This window comes from Gobio gobio, assembly GCF_949357685.1.
Source record: "Gobio gobio genome assembly, chromosome: 8".
Classification (NCBI taxonomy): Eukaryota; Metazoa; Chordata; class Actinopteri; order Cypriniformes; family Gobionidae; genus Gobio; species Gobio gobio.
Window position 1 is genome coordinate 30,346,847 of NC_137114.1, and position 22,535 is coordinate 30,369,381.

Below are 22,535 nucleotides of genomic sequence, written 5' to 3' on the forward strand. Positions count from 1 at the left end.
TTGTAATGCAATAAAAGAGCTCAATGACTTGTAGACGCAAGCTAAAATGGCATGGTTACTTCAGAAAATGAATTTTCATCTCACGTTTGCTCTTGTTTAATACAGGTTACTGGACACTTCAGTTTTTTGGTAGCACTTTATTTTACAGTCCTGTTCCCTATGTACAAACTATGTACTTTTAAGCAAAAACTAACTTAATTTTGAGTTATTTCCCTCAAAAACAAGACAATTTTTATTTGGCTAGTAAATGCTTCTTGTTTTGAGAGTTTTTAGATGTTTGGACCAGAAACAAGACAAAAATACTAAGTAAGAAAAGCTTTTTTTGCAGGTGCACAGATTCTGCAAGCGGTTCACATACTTTTTCTTGCAATTGTATGTGTGTATGGAAGCTGCAGTGTGCATGTGGCCCATAGACATCTAACCTAAATTAGCTCTTACTCATTCAGCACCGATATCTGCAATTTCCTGACATATTTTCGTTATGATTTGACTTGTGCTTAAGACACGTTCCTGGATGTATAAACACTAAATGCTCAGCTTTTCTATTTGCACCCAGAGCAACAGCAGATTAGTCATAAGCCCCAGCGTGTTTCCCTCAGTGACACAGCTAGGAGTTGAGATTGTTTACAGTCTCTCGGCTATAATGATCCTCGCACACGATGCCATTTTAAATGTAAATATTAGCTCTGTTTTTGATGGGTGCTAATATAGAGCGTGCTCCTGTGCAAATGAGCGTCTTTCTTGTTCCACTAGTGCTCCTGCACGCCCACCCCACCATTAGCATACTTAACAGAATTTTTAAGTTGGTGCAATGCGGTGGATATTTATCAAATCCTTCTAGTCCACAGAGAGCACACTTTTAACAGCGGTGGGAAGAGGAACACAAAAACAAGAATCTGATCCTAGAGCTGAGGTCTCATTTGTCAGACTTGGTCCTTGCGCCATGGGCTGTGTGGGTGGAGAGAAGAAATGTTGCAGAAAGAATTTACGGAAGCAAGAAAGTGAGGAATTGAAAAGTGAAAATATTTCCCTGTGTGCTGTAGCTTGAAAAAAAGCTGAGTTATTCCATGGATATAAAAAGAAACGAAGGGTCTATTTTTGCAGAGGTCAGTGTAGCACCGTAGATACTCTGAAGGGTTATTATTCCAGAGAAATAGAGAAGATGGGAAATGTCACGGCAATTAGTGCTGCTGCTGGGAATGGGCGCGGGCACTTGTCAGTCTGCAGTGCATTGTGGGTAATAAGAGCCTTGAAGGCAGTCAAGGCCTTGAGTGAGCACAGACAGTCTGGACTCTCTGGGTAGCTCTGCTCTTTACACAGAGGAATTTTAATACTTGCCCAAAAGGAGGAATTTAGATGATCTGTTCTTAAGACATTTAAAGTTTATTTTTTCTTTTTTTGTTCCTGACACTGAGGAAGGCTGAAGACTGAAATGCATCAGTGTGCAGTTTTTAAATTTTTTAAAACTGATTAGCCATAATGTGAATACTAATGTGTTTTGCTGGAAGAAGTGCTCTTTTCTAAAAGCATAGAAAGAAGTAATGTTTATTTTTTTAACGTTGAGAGGTCACAAAACCGTTTTATTTTATTATTTATACAGTGTTATTGTATTTATTCATATTTAGAATTTTTAATTTCGTTTTTTAATTTCAGTTTTTGTAATTTTTTTATGTGCTTTTTGTCATATTTATTAGTTATTATTATTATTAATCTTTTTTTATATATTTCTTTATCTTAAAAGTCCAGATGATATGGAAGTAGTGACAGATCTTTTCCGATGTATTGTGATGTACTTCTGAGTGAAAAAGATTTTCAAAAAGTAAAAATGTAGGGCAGAGACTTGAGAAGTGATTGGAGAAATGATTGGAGGAGTCTGGATACCTCACCATAGACAAGTCGATTTATACCGGAAGGTCCAGTTAAGACACTTTGATTTTGAGGTCTAAGGTGTAATGTAGCATATGCACAAATTAATTGTTCACAATAGGATTTATAACATACATTTATACAACAGTAGACCAATAACAACACTGACACAAAAATACACCAAACATGTTAATTCTGAATAAGGCAATTATAATAACTAAGATTAAAGGAGAAGTATGTCATATTTTTTATGTTAAAATACATTCTCTTAACCCAGTTTATTGTTCATTGACTGCTGTTAGTATCAGATTACTTTATATCCCCAAAAAGTGTAAACATTGAGCCCCCAGGCACCATTAAATGATTGAGAGTGGTCTACTCAGATCTGTCAACTTTCCAGCTCAGCTTATATACCTTATGCACCATAGAAACAAGCGCACAGCCATCTTTAGAATTTTGTGTTTGAACTTCAGTTTTTGCGGCAGCTCTGTATATTTCTATGGCATCACTGTTACAGAGTAAATGGCTCGTGAAGTGTATTTACTAATTGTAGAGTTAATGAAAGTTATCTGAGCAATCTCCGTAGACAGGGAAGATTTTAAAAGGAGTGGTTCATTCATTCATCCGTAAGATTTTACCTTCATGCTGTGAAAATACAAACCAGAAGTCGGAACACAACGAGTGCAGAAAAGGGGAGGGGCTATAGAGGGCATGCGTTTGGCGTCACCATCGGCCGGAGTGACTGCGGTCACGCCCACTACACCAAAAATGGTTTTCGGCTCGTAATCATAGGGGAACCTTTTTAAGTGCTATATAGAACCAATTTTGGTGCTTCAGTGGTTCTTCAGAGGTTCTTCACCGGTTCTTTGACTAAGGTGCTATATAGCACCGCTAACTAAGGTACTATATAGTACCACTACCATATACAGAACATGTTAAGATATGGTGCTATATATAGCACCAAAAGTGGTTCCTCTATGATTAAGACGAAGACCCCTTTTTTTTTAGAGTGTAAGTGGCAAAAAGACTGAGCGGCAGCATTAGGTTTCAGCGTAAATTCTGCGTAAAAAAAACACAAAACACCGCTAAAATGGGAAAGCGCTTTGAAATTATTGGCACATTTGACAAGAAATCTGAGGTATATTTTTACAGACTACCGAAAGCTACAGAAAAGAGAAGCAAATGGATCACTGCAATTTACAGAAACAACTGGAATCCAGGCAGCGAAACGTGGATTTGCAGTTATCATTTTGTGTCAATATGTTGAATTTTGGGGTAAAATCATACCCTATATAGGCTATTGTATTGGCAACTCATCAATTAAATATTACCATCTTGTATTTACGTGTCTGCTGTTTTTGTGTTTTTCATTGTGACCTAGTTTTCCCCTGTCAGTCCTGATTAGTCATGTCTTTCACATGTGCCCTGTTAATATGCTCCCTCATGTGTTCCAGTATTTAGACTCCTTGTTTCTTTCAGTCAGGGTCTGATCTCGTCAATGTTGGGGTGCGTTTTATGTTCTCTGAGTGTTCACCTGTCTGTTTCTACATGTATTTCCTTGGGCCAGTTGTTTAAAACATTTAATCTGGATCAAAATGATCTGGATTTGGAAATCCCATATTTTGCTATCCAGGATCAGGTAATCCATTTGACTTTTGTGCCGGTTTTTCAAAGCAAAATTGGATTGGATCACCCTGATCCAGATACACACCTTTTCAGATTACCAAATCTGGATTACTAGTGCTCTACAGAGCCCCTAAAGGGACATGGTGATGGAAAAAATTAGAGGTCGACCGATAGTGGATTTTACCGATACTGATAACTAGGTTGGACCACACTTGCCGATAACCGATTAATCGACTGATAGTTTTTAAAATGGATACTGGATAAAAAAACATAAGTAAAACAGTGCTTTACTTTATAACAATAAATAAACAAACTGTACTGATTCATGAAAATGTGCTAAATTAAAAACATAAATATGAATATTAAAATAAGTTCTAACAGAACAAATTCTTCAGAAAATAATTTAAACATTAAATATTACAGGTCAAATTTGTTTCTTTACCTATAACCTAGAAACATGCATGTACATATCATAGGTAACACTATGCAAGTCCCTATGCAACAAGGATGTGTTAGCGTACATGAACTATATGCATTATGCATACATTTTTTCAGCATTTAATATGAGCAATATTGCACCTTGATCATTCATGTTAGTTCATAGTGCATTAACCAAGGTTACCAGATAAAAAAAATTCAAACTCAATTTAATGTTGAAATTAACAATGAACAATACTTCCATAGCATTTATTAACTGTAGTTAATGTTACAAATGGAATCTTATTGTGGTGTTACCATTTCATACAAATCTAAACAAATAAAAAAATTAATGTGCTTCTGCTTTGTTTATGTTTCTGTCGGCAGCATGACGATAGTTTGCTTTCTCACATCACTAATTTTATATATGCAACATTTGGGTCGGACTTGCGTGTGTTTTTATCACATTGTTTTAACTGCTTGAGGTACTGCTAATGTTAGCGTCCTCTCAGCCTCGACGACAAAGATACACACTGCTGTTATTTACCTGTTAATGCAGCATCTAGTCAAGAAATGAATTACTTTATAATGATTTGGCAACAAGTACTGTAGTGTTCTGTATTCATACCGTTTCGCTGACGTGTTTTAAACGCATCTGATGTGTCAGCGGGCGTTCTACGTGCAGCATGTGCTTTCCGTGCAGCGAGCTGCCTCGCGTGTGAATGTAAACAAGGCGTGAGGTTTTTTTTTTCGCGTCTAGAGGCCGCTCTCGTGCCTTATAATGGCAGCAGGCCCTTCTCAAAGCTCTCGTGCTGTGTAATGACAGCGCACCGTTCTCTGCCGCTCCAGCAACAGACGCATCACGGAAAAACTATCGGTGTGGATTTTTGCAGATAACCGATTGTTCCACCATTCAGCTATCGGTAGGGTGACCACCATCAAACAAACCAAATGTGGGACAATTACTAAGTTTGTGTGGGACAATGTGGGACATGTTACCGACACTAAAACATAATCTGAAACTGTTACACAATGTCTATCTAACTTAATAAAAACGTATTCTGCCTTTCAGATGATAAAAATACTGTTCTTTAGTCCCTTCCAGAAAACACCATTACATCACAATGTAACATTTTACATGTCATTTAAATTCAACATCACTGAGCCCAAAGGCAGCAGGCATCAGATCTGACCAAGTCCAATAATGAACAAATAAAATATAAAGCAACATTAAATTAGTTCATTGACAGTCTTATATATTATATTATATATTAAGAATATAACCAATTTACCGAATTATCCATTCGTTTTCTACATGGAACGAACCGCTCCACATTTTGATTGACAGCCATCACAACCTACTAGTGACCGTGTTTACTCCTTTCTTTTCAACCATTGGATATGATTTTAAAAACGGCTGTTGTTGTATTTGTGAAAGGCGGGATGTTACGTCTGACGAAGCGCTGTTAAATATGTCTAGGTGAAATACGATGCCGCAAAAAGAATAAATGAAATGCTTTCTTAAAAAGGCAAAAGAACGCATGCATGTTTTCTTAATATGATCATTAAAAACCAACAGACTGATGAAAATGCGGGACATTTTCTCAATATGCGACGTGCGGGACAAGTGGTGAAAATGCTGTGCGGTACAACGCAAAGCGGGACGGGTGGTCACCCTAGCTATCGGTGCCGATTAATCGGCAAAACCGATGAATCGGTCAACCTCTGTTTTTTTGCGTTCTCTCAGAAAAGTTTTGCGTAGCTTTCACCCGAGAAACCTTGCGTTCGCTCGCGAAGAACTTTTGACTGGTTCATCTCTTATTATTGATAAGAAGTAAAAAGTCTTATAAGTGATAAAAAAAACACTAAATTTAATATAATATTTTTGTTTGATATTTACAGCTGTTTGGGAATTTATTTTATGGCGGCTAAATCTTTTTTTACTTTGACTGTAGGCTACCGAAAGGCATTGGTAGCCTAATATCTATTACTTTAACAATTAGCCTAACTAATCAAGAGCAAAATAAAATAATGTGTTTGTGTATTATATGATACAAATGTTGTATTTTTTGACCAGTTTTAAAGTTTTGCTACATTTTCTTCCTGGAATCCACCTTGAAATCCTACCCCCTGTTAGGATCAGAATAATCCTGTTTTTTTGGATCAAAGTTATCCAAATCCTACTGACAAGTTTTGAACAACACAAACTGAAGGTTTGATCCATATTAAAACTAGGATTGGATTCCGTGATCTAATTTGATTCCAGATTTCCCTTTTGAACAACCCATTTTCAAGATATGATCCAATCCGATAACCAAAATCCAATCAGCTTACCTATTGCGTTGAAATCAGGCTCATATAAATGTCAGTTAACATGATCCTGGCTGCATGTCAATATCCATGGATCACTGGATCTTTGGTAAGTTGCAAGGAACACTCATATCCAGTCCAACCTTTAGTTTAAACTGATAATTGTTTGTTTTACTCGCGTTTTCAGTTTCCCCTGTTAAATCCAATCACGCAGCTGCTCTTTTGTCACTCAGTCCGTTTGAGGGGGCGTGTTCTGGCGGGGAAATTATGTCAATACATATCCTCTATAGTGAGAATTTGGGAAGTGGCTACTGTAACAGGCGGAGCCAGATTGCGTTTAGCCCATGTGGGACAATGACTGATGCATTACACGGGAAAAGACATTCAGCTTCGGTTACAGAAGGACAAGCCACAATTCACTGCATTAAATGATTCTTCAAGATCTTCTAGATCTTCAAAGATCAAACACGACAAAGCAAATGGGGTGTTGCGATGCAACGCACTATGGACGCTTCAATACAACATCATGCATCCATTCAGAAAGACAAATGTTCCAGTTTATAATGTTTACTTTGATGTGTCCAGTGTAGACAGCCTCAAACAGAGTGTTACAGAGCTTACTTATAACACATAGCAACACAGCTAAAAATATTGTTAATATGTCTGACCTTTTATCGAATGTAGTTTTACCCATTCAGACATCTGTGAGAGCTGTGTTTGTGATGTTTAGGTTGGGGAGGCGTGACGCAGGAAAGGGGCATTTGCAAAATATGCTTTATTTTTGTAATACTGCTAGGTGCCACTGGTTTTGCAGAAACTTTATACTTTTAAGTATGTACCTTTTAAGGGATAAAATTGTCATTTTTTGGGGGGTGAACTGTCCCTTTAATGTAAACTGAGCAATAAGTGCTGAGAGATTGTAACTCTCTTCTCCCTTGTTTCCCTCAGTCTGGCTGATGAGCTAATGGCCGAGGCACTGGCTGATGTGGCGGCAGAGTTCCAGGATGTGTGTGAAGAGTATGCGGAAGCGGTTTTCACTTCAGAGTTCCTCCAGCCTGCGCAGTCACCCACTACATCAGTGTCATAGAAGCTCCTCATAAACAACTTACAAGCAATGACATTTGAATGTTTTTGGAATTGAAAATTGTAATATCCAGGTTTATATATTTGTATGTTTTCCCCCATGAATTACGTTTTCATGCTTTAAAATATAGAACCTACTGGTTAGAGCTCAGTTTTTTTACTCATTTTTGAGCTGTAATGCGAAACCTTAGTGGGCGGTCTGACTTCTAAATGCAAACAGATGCTTTTTAGCACACGGCTAACAAGTGTCACATCAATGTGTCATATTCCATGCAACCTTCTTTGTGCATTAGTCGATGCAGTAGTTAGTTGCTATTCAGTGTAAACAAAATAACATCTACATTATTAATGCCTTGCAAATGTAAGAGTTACACTGTTATCCATAAATACCTCACACTAGAGAGGATCACTCACTTCCTCTTGAATGAGCATTATTGGAGGCATTAATGCTTTCCACATAAGGACACAAACTTGTTGTTTTTTGGACTGATTTCACACACTCTAAAGCATATGTTTTGTTTCTCTATGCTAATTGTCTTTAAGTTTACTAAGCTTTCCATATGTTGGCTGTGATTTCCAGTGCGACAGTTTGTGTCAGGGCCTGAGGGGGGAATGACCTCCAGTTGAGTCCAGATGTTAGGCAGGTACAGTATGCTGGGAATGTGCTCGGACAGGACGCACAGGCCCTGAGTGCACTAGTCTTTACAAACATTCTTTCAATAGGGACTGTGTGCAGAAAATTACACACGCCTACAGCTCTTACATAACCAAGAAAGGCTATAATAATCAGAAAGTGTGGAGTTTAGGCATCAAAAATGAGGGTCTGTGTCTTTGTTTGGTTTTAAAAGTATTGGTTGTCCTTTAATTCTAATGTAGTGAGCAGATTTTAGGGAATATTTTTAACCTGTCAACCCCCAGAGGTGAGTCACAGGTTTCTTCCAATTCTGTTCAGCAAAATACTTTTTTGTGTAAAGTGCCAAATGCAAACTAAAAGCACAACTGACTACATTTGCCAGTGAATTCCAGGCATTGTGCCATGAACCATTATGGACTCCAGTTTGGCCTGAACTTGTTCTTGGTTGTTTTTATTGCTGGTGAAAGACACCTGTTGAATTTGTATTGTATTTATATTCATGATTTAATTTATAATGAAAATAAATGTCCCTTTCAAGCATCTCCCTGGCCTTGTACCCTAGATGAAATTGCTTTTAAGAGAAAAAGTTTTAATTAATTGAATTATAAATTTTTTCCTGCATCCAGCTAGCGTGATCAGCGTTGTCTATCTTTCTGCTTGTCTGGCCTGCAGGCTGTTTCTCTGCTGCTGCTGCTGCTGCTGCTTTACCAGAAACTCGATGCAATGTTTGGAGTCAAAAGTGTTTTGTCATTGGGTTTCCTGGCTGCTACAAATAGGCCAAATCCCTAAAGGAGTGGGCTAATGCAACATGGGCAGTTTTGCTTGGAATTGAAAAACTATAGACTTCACCTTTATCAATAGTCATTTCGAGCTACTCGAGAACAGTTATTTAGGATCCCTGATGCAGAAACGCCTTATGTTATAGGATGAGCTGGAGTTGTTTTTATATACTGTACATGGCAACACAGAACTGTGTATATTTTCATACAGACAATAAGCTGTAAATATGTTTATGGAAAGTGCACCACACTTGGCCTTGATTTTGCCAATTTTTCTTTCAACTGTTTGACAGCTAGCACAAGACTCATATTTTTTATAGTCATTACAGCCCAACATTAATCAGCCGAACTGATGTTGGATGTACTGTGACAGAGTTGGTTATTTAAAGGCTGAGGAGGAATCGCAACACCATGATTTATGAACAAGCTAACATTTCGTCATCTTACTTACTATACTATACTATACTATACTATATACTTACTATAGGACTACAGAGATATACTGCCATTAGCAGGGGAAGGATATTTATATTTCTGTTTTCTACTGCACAATCCCTTTTACACTTCAGCTTTCACAATGCAGTTACTCAGTTTGCCGGCAGGCATGGACAGCACCTGTGGTCCCTCAACTATACAACTGTTGTTTGTATCAGCTTAAAGTTATACTGTAGGCCAAATTGTGAAGCACTTGTGGGATTTTTAAGGTAACTGAGTGCCTGTCAATATTGTAAGGCTCTTGTTGAAAGATTTCCTGTGGTTTCCTTTTGCAACAATTTGAACTATGATCTCAGAAGAGTTTTGAGTCGTTCTTCAATTGTGGTGACAGATTCTGTCATGTCACTCACTTTCAGATGGTAAGAAACAAAACAAAAACAGGACCTGCAACATACACAACTCCTACACTCAAAAAAATAACTCTTTGAATGAACATAAAAAAATCATGGAAAGTATTTCCACATGATTAACTTGCTTTATTTCAGCATTATGCAGTTGTGTTATTCCAATTTGATGTACTTATGTTGGGTCAACTTAATTTATTAAGGTTGATTCAACTTATTTACTATGGTTAGTCACAGCTTACTAATTTGCAATGTTTTGGACCAACTAATTTATTTAGGTTAGCCAAAAAAAAGTGCTTAATGCTGAAAGAAAGCCATTTAATCACATGGAAATCCTTTCCATGATTTAATTACATTAACTCAAAGAATAGCTTTTGAGAGCATTTACAAAAACCTTTTACAAGATTTTATTGGCTAGCCAGAAGATGGTTTAGTTACATCCATGGCATGCCCAGAGTAGTTTTTTATCAACAAAACAACTTTTAATAGGTCCTCACCCCAAGCACATGCTCTACACTTCACCACAATGGTAACCTCCAAAACACTAACATAACACAAACTTTTACCAACATAACAAAACATTAAACATTAAAAAGTCTCTCAATTTTCTCATCTTGTTAAAAATGCATCAAATTGCACTTTATTAAATCAATAACAATTACAATTTTAATAACATTTTAAGTGTAATTTATGAGATTTGTTGTATTTTGAATCCAATCTTTCTTTGTAGAAGGCATAAAGTTTACCATACTGATTTCAAAGTTGAAGATTTATTAGTTTGAATATGCATTGAACCAAACACAATCAGAAGATCTTAGTTGAAAATGCAATATACTTTATTTTTGACAAAACATTCCATGTTTCGGTCGTGACTGCACATTTTCGGTAGTGACCGTAATGTTTTGGTAGTGACAACAATACTTAGTTTGCCATGGCTGAATCAGACTTCCAACATTGTATAACTAACTATGTTGCACATATGGAGTCAGAACATATATCAGACAAACATCTGACAGTAAATATCTGGTAAGAAACCTATAGAGCTATTCTATACTTTGGGTCTTGAGATTTTTCTACCTAAAAAAACATCTTACAATGTAAACTTTTTCAGAACCACTTTGTTTTATTTTCACAAAATGTCCATTGCAATTGACAACATAATTATTTTAGTGTACAAAAGAGTCTCACTTAACAATGTCATATAAAAGGGATTCCAGTGGTGTGTGTGTGTGTGTGTGTGTGTGTTAACATAAAACATTAATTTATTTTTTTTGGGTCTAAGGAGTATTCAATAGTTGAAATTTTCACATAGGCCTACTGCTTTGAACACTGCTGGGTTGTTGGACATGCGATTGTGTGCGTGCATGTGAGTGTGTGTGTGTGTGTGTGTGTGTGTGTGTGTGAGAGAGAGAGAGAGAAAGAGAGAGAGAGAGAGAGAGAGAGAGAGAGAGTGTGTGTGTGTGTGTGTGTGTGTGTGTGTGTGTGTGTGTGTGTGTGTGTGTGTGTGTGTGTGTGTGTGTGTGTGTGTGTGTGTGTGTGTGTGTGTGTGTGTGTGTGTGTGTGTGTGTGTGTGTGTGTGCGTGTGCGTGTGTGTGTGTGTGTGAATGTGTGTGTGTGTTAGAGTGAGTGAGTGAGTGAGTGAGTGAGTGAGTGAGTGAGTGAGTGAGTGAGTGAGTGAGTGAGTGTGTGTGCTTCAAGACATGTTTTGGTCGAGACTATATATATATATATATATATATATATATATATATATATATATATATATATATATATATATATAAAATCATGAAAAATCTCAGAAATGAATAAAATCATGAAAAATCATAGCAATGAATAAAATCATAGAAATATATATATTAACTTCATTTAAAAAACCCCAAAAAGATATGTTTAAAAACAAGAATGAAAAAAAGCAAAATTGATAAAAAAAAATGTCAATATCATTTCAACAAGTTGAAATTTAGAGGTTACCCAATAAATTATGATTTTATACATATAAAGCTTACTGATATTTTCAAAATGATTGTGGGTTTCAATAGATAATTGAAGGATCTTAGTAAACATCTAATACCCATATGAATTACACAGTCCATACAGTAACAGTCCATATATATGAACTGTGTAACGTCATTAAGGAGGCGCAATGTTATAGAGTAATATTATTTATTTAAATACGTATATGAATAAATAACTTTATAATGACGGCGGGTGGTCTGAAGCCTGCATTAATGCGCTTGGCGGTTTCCAAGTGGACTGCAGCTCGCGCAGAGCCACTGGAGGCAGTCGAACATCACACCTCGAGCTCAACAGGAGGAGAGGAGGACAACAGCAAAGTCTGCACACATACAAACAGCCCCAAGTCCGCGCTTACTTCAACACAAGGGTTTCTCTCAGCGTTAATGGATACTCCCACCTTCGCATGTCATTTCCACTGCATCTTAAAACATGAAACGCGCATAGACTTTAAATCGCTTCTACCTCGCGCAGACAAGGACAGAGGGGAGAGACGTGCGTACTGTCCAAACTAACTGCAAAGACGCAGGATGGCTAAAGAGACCAGAGGGAAAGGTGAGAGATGTCTGTGTGTTGTGTATGTGTGATGTGACATCTGCTGGGTTGACGTACAGCTGCGGTATCTCCGCGGAAAGAGTGGACAGTCAGTTGCTCTTCACTTTCCGCGTCAATCTGTTGGAATGCGTGTGATGAACCAGGGCTGTGTCTTAAAACCTAGTGAGCTGTCTTTCTAGACAGCGTTTTTGGGCGTCATGGGCTCATTCCAACGCTTATGGGTTTGAGAAGCAGTCGATACGTTGGCTTCTTCTTACCTTCATCTTAACATGTTCTCTCAAAAAAGTGGCCTTTTTCTGAAATGTACAATGTTTTTAGAATCTAGGGCAAGAGTTGTCATCCATATCTGAGCCGGGGACCCTCTACCCAGACTTTCAGGCATTCCAGGGAGCCCTAATACAATAAAGATTCTTGGTTTTATTGGTAACACTGAATAATAACTTTTGTATTTTCATGACTGATATTAGCCTACTGATATGCCTGTTCTAATTGTTTGTGTGTGTGTGTGTGTGTGTGTGTGTGTGTGTGTGTGTGTGTGTGTGTGTGTGTGTGTGTGTGTGTGCTTTTTTTACATCATAACAATGCCATACATCATTAAATAATATTCATATTAATTTACACATTATTATTAAGATAATTGTTTTATTATTAATAATAATAATAGGGTAATAATAATAATTAATAATAATAATATTGATAAAGAATTAAGTTGTTAAGCTTAAAATACTTTTTTTCTGACTTGAAAATGAATAGCATTAAAATGAACTTTTTATTTAAGCAAAAGTTATTTTGTGTGAACACCATGTTTCATGTTAAAGGATGTAAAGGTGTTATTATGTTGGGTGCTATAGAAATACGCATTTATTAGTAGACTTGATATTAATTAAGTAGAAACGTCTGAATATCAGTAAAAAAGATGTCAAATTCTCTTTGGTCCAACTAAAATCATTTTCATTAATGACACACATCAAGTTTAAAGTCTTTGTTTTGTATTTCAGTTTACAGGCCCCTGCAGTAACTTTATGGACTCCCGGAAGATCTAGCAAATAATATATTAGGGTTTTTATGAATAGTGTCATAAAATAGTGTATAAGACATGAGTTAATGTTTTTATCATACAGTATAATGTTTTTCTTCAGGTTTCTTGACAATACATAGTCTATGGTGTGGTTAATAATACATTTCATCAAATCACAGATGGTGGTAGAATATTACTGAACATTTGATTAATCTTTGACCCAATAAGAGCCCAGTTGGCGAGTGTTGATCCATTGGTCAGCCTTTTCCCCTCCAATATTCTTTAATCAGGATCATTTAATAAAAACAAAATGTGGTCTTCAAAAACCCATAAGCCATTCATAATGCGTGTTCCACATGGAAAGTGGTTGAGAGAGGTTTGTCTTGTCTCTGTGTGCATCCTGTGTAGTATGCACCACATATTCAGTTTCTTACCTAAAGGTGAATTTTTATATCAAGACTCCTTAAATGTTAAAAGCGGCTGATGGGAGAGATGTAAAGGTCTATATTCTGTAAGAGACTGATATGTTTGCTTTGAGTCTAGAGGTGAGTGTTGCACTGAACATCTCAGCATACATAATCTGTTTATGGCGGCACATCCAGTCCAGCATGTCAGAGCAATTATTGATCTGGAAGGAAACTTACCCTTTGCATTTTATGAATCTAAATTATTCTAAATGTCAGGTAATGCGGTGCTTGGCAGTATTTCTATAAGTTTATTGATTATGTGAGTCACGTTGGCTGCTGAGGGATATGCAAGCAGAGATTTGTTTTGAGGACTCTAATGATTGTATTTTTGTTTATTTTTAAATGCTCAATTTTTTCCAAAGCGACCTAGCTTAAAGGGACGGAACACTCAAAAATGAAAATGGTTGTCATTTATTCTCCCTCATGTCGTTCCAAAACTGTATGACTTCTATGATGACTTATGTGAAACATAATAAAAGAAGATAAAAAAATAATAAAATACATGTCTTCTTGTGTGTTCATCATGGAATGACTTGAGGGTGAGTAAATCAAGGCAAATGTTTTTTTGGGGGCTGAATTATACCTTTAATATGTAGAGACAAGTTGACAACTATAAGTTGTATGACCAATGGCAGTTGAGGGCAGTGTTCAAAAAAACCTTTTTAAAAACAATCACCATTTTTGCAATTTTTTTTGTGAAGCTGGTGGTCCAAAATGACACTTCTTCTTTTAACCAAAATTCAAATTTCACTTTTACAAGGGAAATGCTAATTTTCAAACATGATAATGTAGATAATTAATCAGTCTCTAGGGGTCAGGAAACCGGTGAAGAGAACGTCAGATCTTAACGTCGAGTTATCCTGTCAGTATGTTTTGTAGCTTATGATCATAAGCGTTTTTTTTTTTTTTTTTTTTTTCAGTTTTAAGTGGTCTGTTAGGATGTGAAGCTCACAGCATGTGTCATCTGTGTTTTGAATGTGAAGCTCTCTGGGATATTGGTGTGACAGCCTGTCATCCATGTTGTATTTAATTTAAGTAGAACAGTTTCCATAAGTTGGATAGCGATGTAGACTACTAATAAGCTGCCATAGGCATTTTATTACACCTCAGGCATGTTTCTAAATCAGCAAAGAAGTTCTCCTTTCTCTGTCATATAGGAAGACAAGACAGTATTTGGTTTTGTAATGTGTAATTTTACTGAGTCCTTTGGTTTGGGACTTTGAAGATTCTTAGTTACTGAATCAGTGTTGATGGGGGTTGGATGGGATGATTGAGTACATCTTATTGCCATTGCATCAAAGTGATCACTGTATTGAACAAGCTGAAATTGTACAGAGACATCATCACTGGAGCAAAAATAGTTCCTTTACATTGTCAAAACTGGCAGCCAATCAGCAAACACCTTGGTTGGCTTAATTTATGTGCTAAATAGCAAGGATTCTTTATGGATGCCTGTTCGGTCCCAGCTAATTTTAGGATTTTGATTTATTTCTCAAGATGTTTATATTCATATTTGTGATATTTGCCCAAAGTCAAAACTTATTAAAAGGTGCAGTGTGTAATATTTATTTTGACAGGAATCCAATATAATATACACAACTATGTTTTCAGTGACGTGTAACGACCTTGCATAATGAAATATTATGTTTCTATCTACAGAGCGTTAAGTGCTCTCTGCTGTCTCAGACGACAACATCTTTGTCCTGTGTTGGCCACCGTAGCTTCACTATGTGCTTCGAAAGGGAGGGGTGAGCGGTGGGCAATTGCAATTCACAACCTCACCACTAGATGCAGCTATTATTTACACAGTGCACCTTTAACAAATCATTTAGTTAATCTGTTGTATTTTCTATATCAAAGGTCACAAATTAGTGACCAGTTAGTCAAAATATAGTGGCATATATACCACGAAAAAAAGCATGTCACAATGTATATACATGGGGTGCTTTCACACCTGAGCGTTTTTAGTTTCGGAACCTGGTGTGTTTTCTCCCTTGGTTCGATTCGTTTAGACCTATGTGAACACGGCAATCGCACCCGGATCCGCACCAAAACAGCCGCTCAGAGACCGCCTGAACAAGGTGGTCTCGGCCCAATTGCAAACGAACTCGGGGACAGTTCACTTGAGGTGTGAAAGCAATCCGACTCAACAGACCAACGAACCAAATGGTATTATAATTCATAACGGGAAATGTGCTATATAAATAGCAGTAGTGTCTGATTCTGTGAGTCAGCACATCACACTTAGAAAACCAAAAGAGCTCCTCTTCACCTTAAAATGGTGTGTAATTGCATTGTGTAAATGTAGTTAGTTTAACAGCGGGAATGAAGGCTACATTCGTATTGTGTTTGCGTGTGTCTCGACAATTACAAATAAAGTCACAAGCTCATGTTGCGAACTTGTCAATCATCTTGATGGACAGTTGTACTCTCATGCGACTTGCACAGGCACGTGCAGAGGGGGGGGGGGGGGGGGGGCTTTGGGTGCTCGAGCCCCTGCCCTTTTTCAAAATGAATCAAAAGTGCCCCTCTCAGTCAAATATCAATGATAATATCGTGGTCAATAAAACTAAATAATTGTGATTATTATAACATGACATTGATGACAATGTATACAATAATAACGAACGGCTCAAAAGTCGGACAATTTCTGTTGAGGTGTTGCCATAGCGTTGCTATGGGTTGCGTGCGTTTTGATTGACAGCTGATTTTCCTCTGTTCGGAAGCGGCTCTCGAGCCAAATATGGTCCTTTCAGAGAGTGTGTGGCCTTACGGAAAAAAAGTAAACCAATATTTTTTTTCCATTCATAATCAGAGCTAATGTGTTGATTTAATTACAAATCTATATATTATATATTTTAAAGTATTACACAATTCACCAATGCCCGTTTGTCATGTATATACACCAACAAATCGTGATCTGGCAAAGCAAGTTCAAATTGCATTGGGCATGTGAAGTGGAGCGGTAATTTTCTGTTCTTATTCATAAATCGGTTGAAAATTACATGGACAGACGAACTAACGTTTCGGGCTTTCGGTACGGTGCGCGCGTGTACCGAACGGTTATGAATGTAATCTATAACAGTTAACAGTCGGCTTGTTTAAAGCGCGGAACACACTTCAATCCGAGTTCCCACACGAACATAAGTATTCAGTCCATTTTATCACGAAATTCAAACGATAAATGCCATTTTAACGCTCTATAATGAGACGTGACAGAGAGACGCGTATCAGTTCAACTTCAAGCGGCAGCGCGCGACGCGCGAGTGAACGCGATCATCTCTTCCTAAAGAAATGAATATCTAAAGGTATGTTGAGGACACATTACAACTTATTGAAACGTATCATATGTTGTGTAATCGCTCCATCAGTGTTTCAACCGCGGAAAGACAATAAAACAGCTTGTAAACAAACAATGTCATGTAGAATCACATTTACCTCAGAAGTCATTCAGTGTCCACAGCTGTGAGTTCACTAGAGATATTAACTCTTTCACTGAATACATGCACTATATTAGCCTATATATTCGTTATATTAGCCTATATATATATTCATTATATAGCCTACCACTTAGCCTGTTAGTGATGTCTTGTTTATTTAAATGTTATTTAGATGTCATGAAAATTACAGCCACTAAATGATTATATTTCAACAACGAGTTGGAGAAAAAAATTATAATAATTAGATTTAGATATTAATGCAAAAACTGCCTTATGTGAAGCTTATTAGTGTTGATTTTTATATCTTAAAATAAATAGCAAATTAATTTAGGCTAATAGTTTGGGCTCTGTTGTTAATCTTTAATAGCAATATGTAAGGGCTCCCTATATAGTTTACAGCATTATCTTTAAGAAACTTTTAGTTATAACTGAATTCATTTAAGGACAGACACAATTTTTTTTCATTAAACCACTGTTGAATAAAAATTAATAAAAAGCAATTTTGTAAAACTGATGTACCGAATCCGTACCGAACCGTGACTTCAACGAACCGTCAGTTTTGTGTACCGTTACACCCCTAATATATATATATTTACATATTGCCCCTTTTTTACATTTGAGCCCCTGCCTCTGAAGAACTCTCTGCATGGCCCTGGACTTGCATAAACACATTTTGAAAGGTTGTCTTATGAAAGCAAACCTAACCAAGAAAAAAAATGCAACATTGGTTTCGGAACAAAACAGATGATCTACACTGTAAGCCTATACAGGTTGATTGAACCTAAACAATTTATGGAAACTCGTTGCCCTAAAAAAGTTAATTTTGTCTTGTTGAAAAAACAAAACATTTCCAGTTTAATGTACTTAAGATTTCACCAGCATTTAATTAAAAACTTTTAGTTAATTGAACTAACAAACTAACTTAAATTTTCGGTCACCATGATGCAGATGAGTGTTCGTTTTAGTTGGGCTCTTGCCGCAATGCATGCTGGGACCCATGGGGGAGTTTTGATTGGTGGTACCCAGCATGCACTGCAGCATGAAGCTTTTCATTGTCACCATTGTTGAGATTCATACGCAGATTCTTGATGTCTGCATGTGTATAAGTAATGCCGTAGATTTAAACCTTTTGAGCACTACATGGTTTTAAAATCTTGAATATTATTCAATTACCATAACAGTGCTGGATCTCGTGCTATAGAATAACATTAATAACATCACGTAAACACAAAATTGATAACACATTACCTCTATAACCAGAACATTTTAGTGTGAATGAGATTAGTGATTCAGCCTCTACATGATGATGTCATCATCATCAATAAGGCAAAGTCACCTGATCACATTTTCTCTTTGGCTTGTCTTGGCATAACTAAAGTGTTTTTTTAAACACACAGTTAAAGCAGCCAAAGAAAAAAAAAAAAAACTAATGTTAAAGAGCCAAGGGCCAACTAAAACAAACACTCATCACCATCATGGTAAGACAGAAATAATGTCAGTCTGGTTAGTGATGTGTGAAGCTGGTAATGCTGTGTGTGGAGTTGTTTAATCCTCCTCTGCTGAGATCATCAGAAATGTAATGTCTTCTTTTATTTTCAGTTGATTTATTTAGTTATTTCAAAATGAAAACCTTAAACAAAATAAATTGTTTAAATAAAGTCAACAGTATCGTAAAATAATTTTTTGAGTGTAAACACAGCCTAAACTTACATTTTGTTTTACTGGCTAACTGTTATACATCTAATTTATTAGGAATTAATAATGTATTAGCTGTTTGAGACCAAAATGTAAAGTTACAAGGCCTATACTGCAGCAAACGTTGATAAAACTGCGTGCAGCTGCATCCATGCCTGACTTCAGTTCAAAGAGCCAATCAGCATCTTCCTTGTATTGCGTTGTATTGACAACCGACTAAAATAGGCTTCTTTAAGTACATTTAATTTAAACAATTAAATAGAATGAAAAAAATCATGCAAATCGTACAACAAACGAAAAACATTTAGTCATTGAACAAATCTGTTGGAGTTTATGTTTATTGTACCTAAATAATTTGAATTAAAACAATTTCAGGGATAACAGTGTATAGGTGTGAAAACACCTGTGAATCGGTTCTGTCGATTGCTTATTGTCATTCATAACGGATAGAAAACATGCTGAATGTTATGACAGCGGCATGGCAGAGACCTTTAAAATCATCTACTTTACTTTCTCCAATCAATCAGACTCGCTTATAAATGCAACAGCTAGTCAGTCATCCTTAACACTCACATGAAAGAAGAAAAATATTACTTTTTTCCCCTAAAATGTTTTACTTCATAGTCAACATTGACTCCAGCGTACATTATTTTGGGATCTTTGATTGTTCAAACCTTTGTTGGGAAGAACATTTGGAGGTTGGACCTCTTCCAACTTTAATTGTGTACCCCTGCTGTATATTTTGTTGTCTATCGGCCAGGAGGATACAGACCTCTAAATGAATATTAGCATTTATTCTGTTATTTAGAAGTCACAGTGATATTCCTTCAGCACAAGAGCCCCAGAGTGCATCAAAGGCGGTTTCAGAGAGTCAAACCATCATGTCATGTTTGTCTGTAAGTCTAGCTCTGCATGAACTCAAAGCTTCAAAGGGGTGCGATTTCCCTCTGCACAAAATTCATTTCATTGGGTGCACAATCCATCCATGTTGCCTTTCTTGGAAAAAAAGAAGGCTTTCTGGAAAAAAGAGATCTAAGAACACATCTCTACTAGGAATTTATTTACATGCTCAGGCTGGTGAAGGTCTCTGTAGAAATGGTTCAAAATACACGTTCAGTTGTAAGAGGTAGATGTTTCTTCACATTATTTCTTGAAATAGTATAGGTATAGTAATGTACTGTTACATGTTTCATATGTACATATAGCCTTGGGGTCATAGTGGATGCACAAGTGATATATATATATTTAATCTTGGCCACTCAGGAAGTGACCTTTTAGTGGCAGATAAACAAGTAGCATTTCTCAAGAACTAATTTTGCGGGACTTTGGTTGAGAATAAAAACAGAATACTGTTTGTGTTCTTCACAGTAGTAAGATTGAATTGCAAAGTTGGTTTGTTTTTAGCCAAACCAATTTAACGTGCCCCTCAGTCAAGATGCTTTCCTGTGGCGTCCTGTGATGTACATTCAAATGAGAAACATTTTGTTTCCTTTTTTCCTGTTTTGTTTGGTTTTGTTTCCCGCTGATGTTTTTTACTGGGTTTTTGATTGAAGGCATTGTGACACTATATCTGTGTAATGGCATTTCAGTCAATAGTGCTCTCTATATCTGTGGCTGTCAGGCCGCGAGACTCAGATGATCTAGTATTATCTCTCAGCAAACAGCATGTATTTCGGTTTCACGTTTATTTTGTTTGTTGCTTGGTTTTTGTCACTGAGAAGATGAAATTCTATTTTTATCCACACCCAATAATTCAGCACTTGCTGCACCCACGCAGTATAGTGCGAAATGACTGTTATTCCCGTTAAAAACATCAAGGACGTTTCTACTTGATGAAAACTCATGAATTTATGTAACCCAGCAAAGCATAATAGAACGCCAAGCATCTTCTAGATCAGTGGCTCTCAAACTGTGAGACCATGCATCTGGATTGATGCGTGACAAGAAAATTTGCTATTTAATTTGATTTCAATTTTAGTTTATATCTCTCTTATTTCCTTTACTGATCAGATTTTTTAGATGCAGCTCTATTAGGGCCCTTCAGATCTGCAATGGACGGATATAGGGTTGTCATGCTATATATTCTACTATTTGCTATACTATACTCATACTGTACTACCATTACGGGTGTGACGACGATACACTTAACTCACAAGACGTATACATGATATTGGGGTCACAAGAATGACATGAGACAATATTTTAACACTATTTTTAACGAAATTACGAAATATGGCTGGAAAAATTTTATTCAACTGCAAATGCAAAACGATGCAGCTGCATTTTGAAATGTTAACTAATCATCTTTTAATAAACCTCATTTAATTTCTACTTTCTGAGTATGCCTAATCAAATGCAGTAATAGACAGAACAATATAATGCAAGTAGTCTGACGTTGTCATACTCAGATTCTAGGCAGAGTATGAGTCTGATACTGCTCCATTGGGCTGTGATTATGAGGCGTGTTTCAACCGAACCAGGAAAGACAATGCCTCTGCACTCAATTGGATAGACCTACAACCAATCAGAGCAACGGAGCGACGCATAGTTGTCAACAGAACTCAACTGCACACACGCTGGAAGAAGTAGAAGAAGAAGATGAGTGTAAACGATCTTTGCCGGTGTTGTAAAAAAGAATTTAAGGATACACGGAGTACTTACCAACACAATCATCATTTTTGAGAGAAATAGTAAAGGTGAATGCATATACGAACAAATTCTCAGTTTAGGATTAGAACGAATTCAACCCAAGCTCTCTTTGGTGACGTGCATGATTACGTTACTGTTGATCATCTGTCCATCATCGTATAACGCCTGCCCTGACAATTTGATTGGTCTGAACAGCTCTGATTCGAGCATATCTCGTCACACCCCAAGATTCCATCACACAAGATCTCGTCCCACCCCAAACAAACATCTACCATTCAAAAGTTTGGGGTCAGAAAGATTTTTTTAAAGGATGCAGTTTCGGTTTCTTGAGGACCAAATAAGCAAATCAGAATGATTTCTGAAGGATCATGTGACCAAAGACTGGAGTAATGATGCTGAAAATCACAGAAATAAATTACATTGTACATAATTTTTTGTTCAGTTTATATAAATATATATATATAATTACAGTAGTTAAATAAAATACTTATTACTTATTTTAACTATAGTAATATAGCCTTGATAATGAAAATTAAGAAGAAAACAAAAATTTGAGCGGTACTCTATATGACCTCCATGTTTATCAGTTTTGTTGACAGTAATGCTTTTTTGGCACTGTTAACAAAATGTCGACTTAGCAATTAGTTGTTCAAATGTTAGTGAAATTGGTTTTGTGGTTACGACATGGTGTGCAGTATGTTCTCTTCGTTGGAAGTTATGAAACTATGACAAGTGATGGCAGGCTCGTCTTGGGCGGGTCAGTCAAATGAAAGATTATGAACCTTCTAGAACTCGTGTATCAACAAGTAGAAACCTTAAACCTGCCTGATATCTGCAAAAATTGTTTCCCTTTCTGAAATGAGAAAAACTGTCTCAGTCCCATTTTCCTCATGCTTAGAAGCTACCTGACACCTCATTACAATTGAAACAATTCAGGGCAGATTCAGGTTTCCTCAGTAATGATTGTGTTCTAGCAAACTTGCACAACGATTTGGGTAGAGCACGGTGCTAAAAATAGCCTTGCACGAGAGGCAGTGACAGACTCACTGCTACCCTGTGGTCCTGGGAGAGAAAGAGAGAATGACAGCCTTTCATGACCGTATATAGTACTGCAGTCTGGCTTTTGTGTGTTTACAGGCAGTTC

At 36.8% G+C, this 22,535-nt stretch overlaps 2 protein-coding genes across 4 annotated transcripts in view; both read left to right on the forward strand.

The window, feature by feature from the left end:
- kiaa0753 (KIAA0753 ortholog) overlaps positions 1–8,560 on the forward strand; it is a 30,362-nt gene extending 21,802 nt beyond the window's left edge. For all 3 annotated transcript variants that reach the window (XM_079823170.1, XM_079823172.1, XM_079823171.1), the window contains one exon: positions 7,168–8,560. In XM_079823170.1, the coding sequence (XP_079679296.1) occupies positions 7,168–7,306 (139 nt within the window). In that variant the 3' untranslated portion in view covers positions 7,307–8,560. The remainder of the gene's footprint in view (positions 1–7,167) is intronic.
- A 3,293-nt stretch (positions 8,561–11,853) lies between these two features.
- The window catches only part of pitpnm3 (PITPNM family member 3), a 99,359-nt gene continuing 88,677 nt past the window's right edge, over positions 11,854–22,535 (forward strand). Inside the window, exon 1 of the mRNA XM_079824221.1 lies at positions 11,854–12,122. Coding sequence (XP_079680347.1) covers positions 12,098–12,122 — 25 coding nt within the window. The 5' untranslated portion in view covers positions 11,854–12,097. The remainder of the gene's footprint in view (positions 12,123–22,535) is intronic.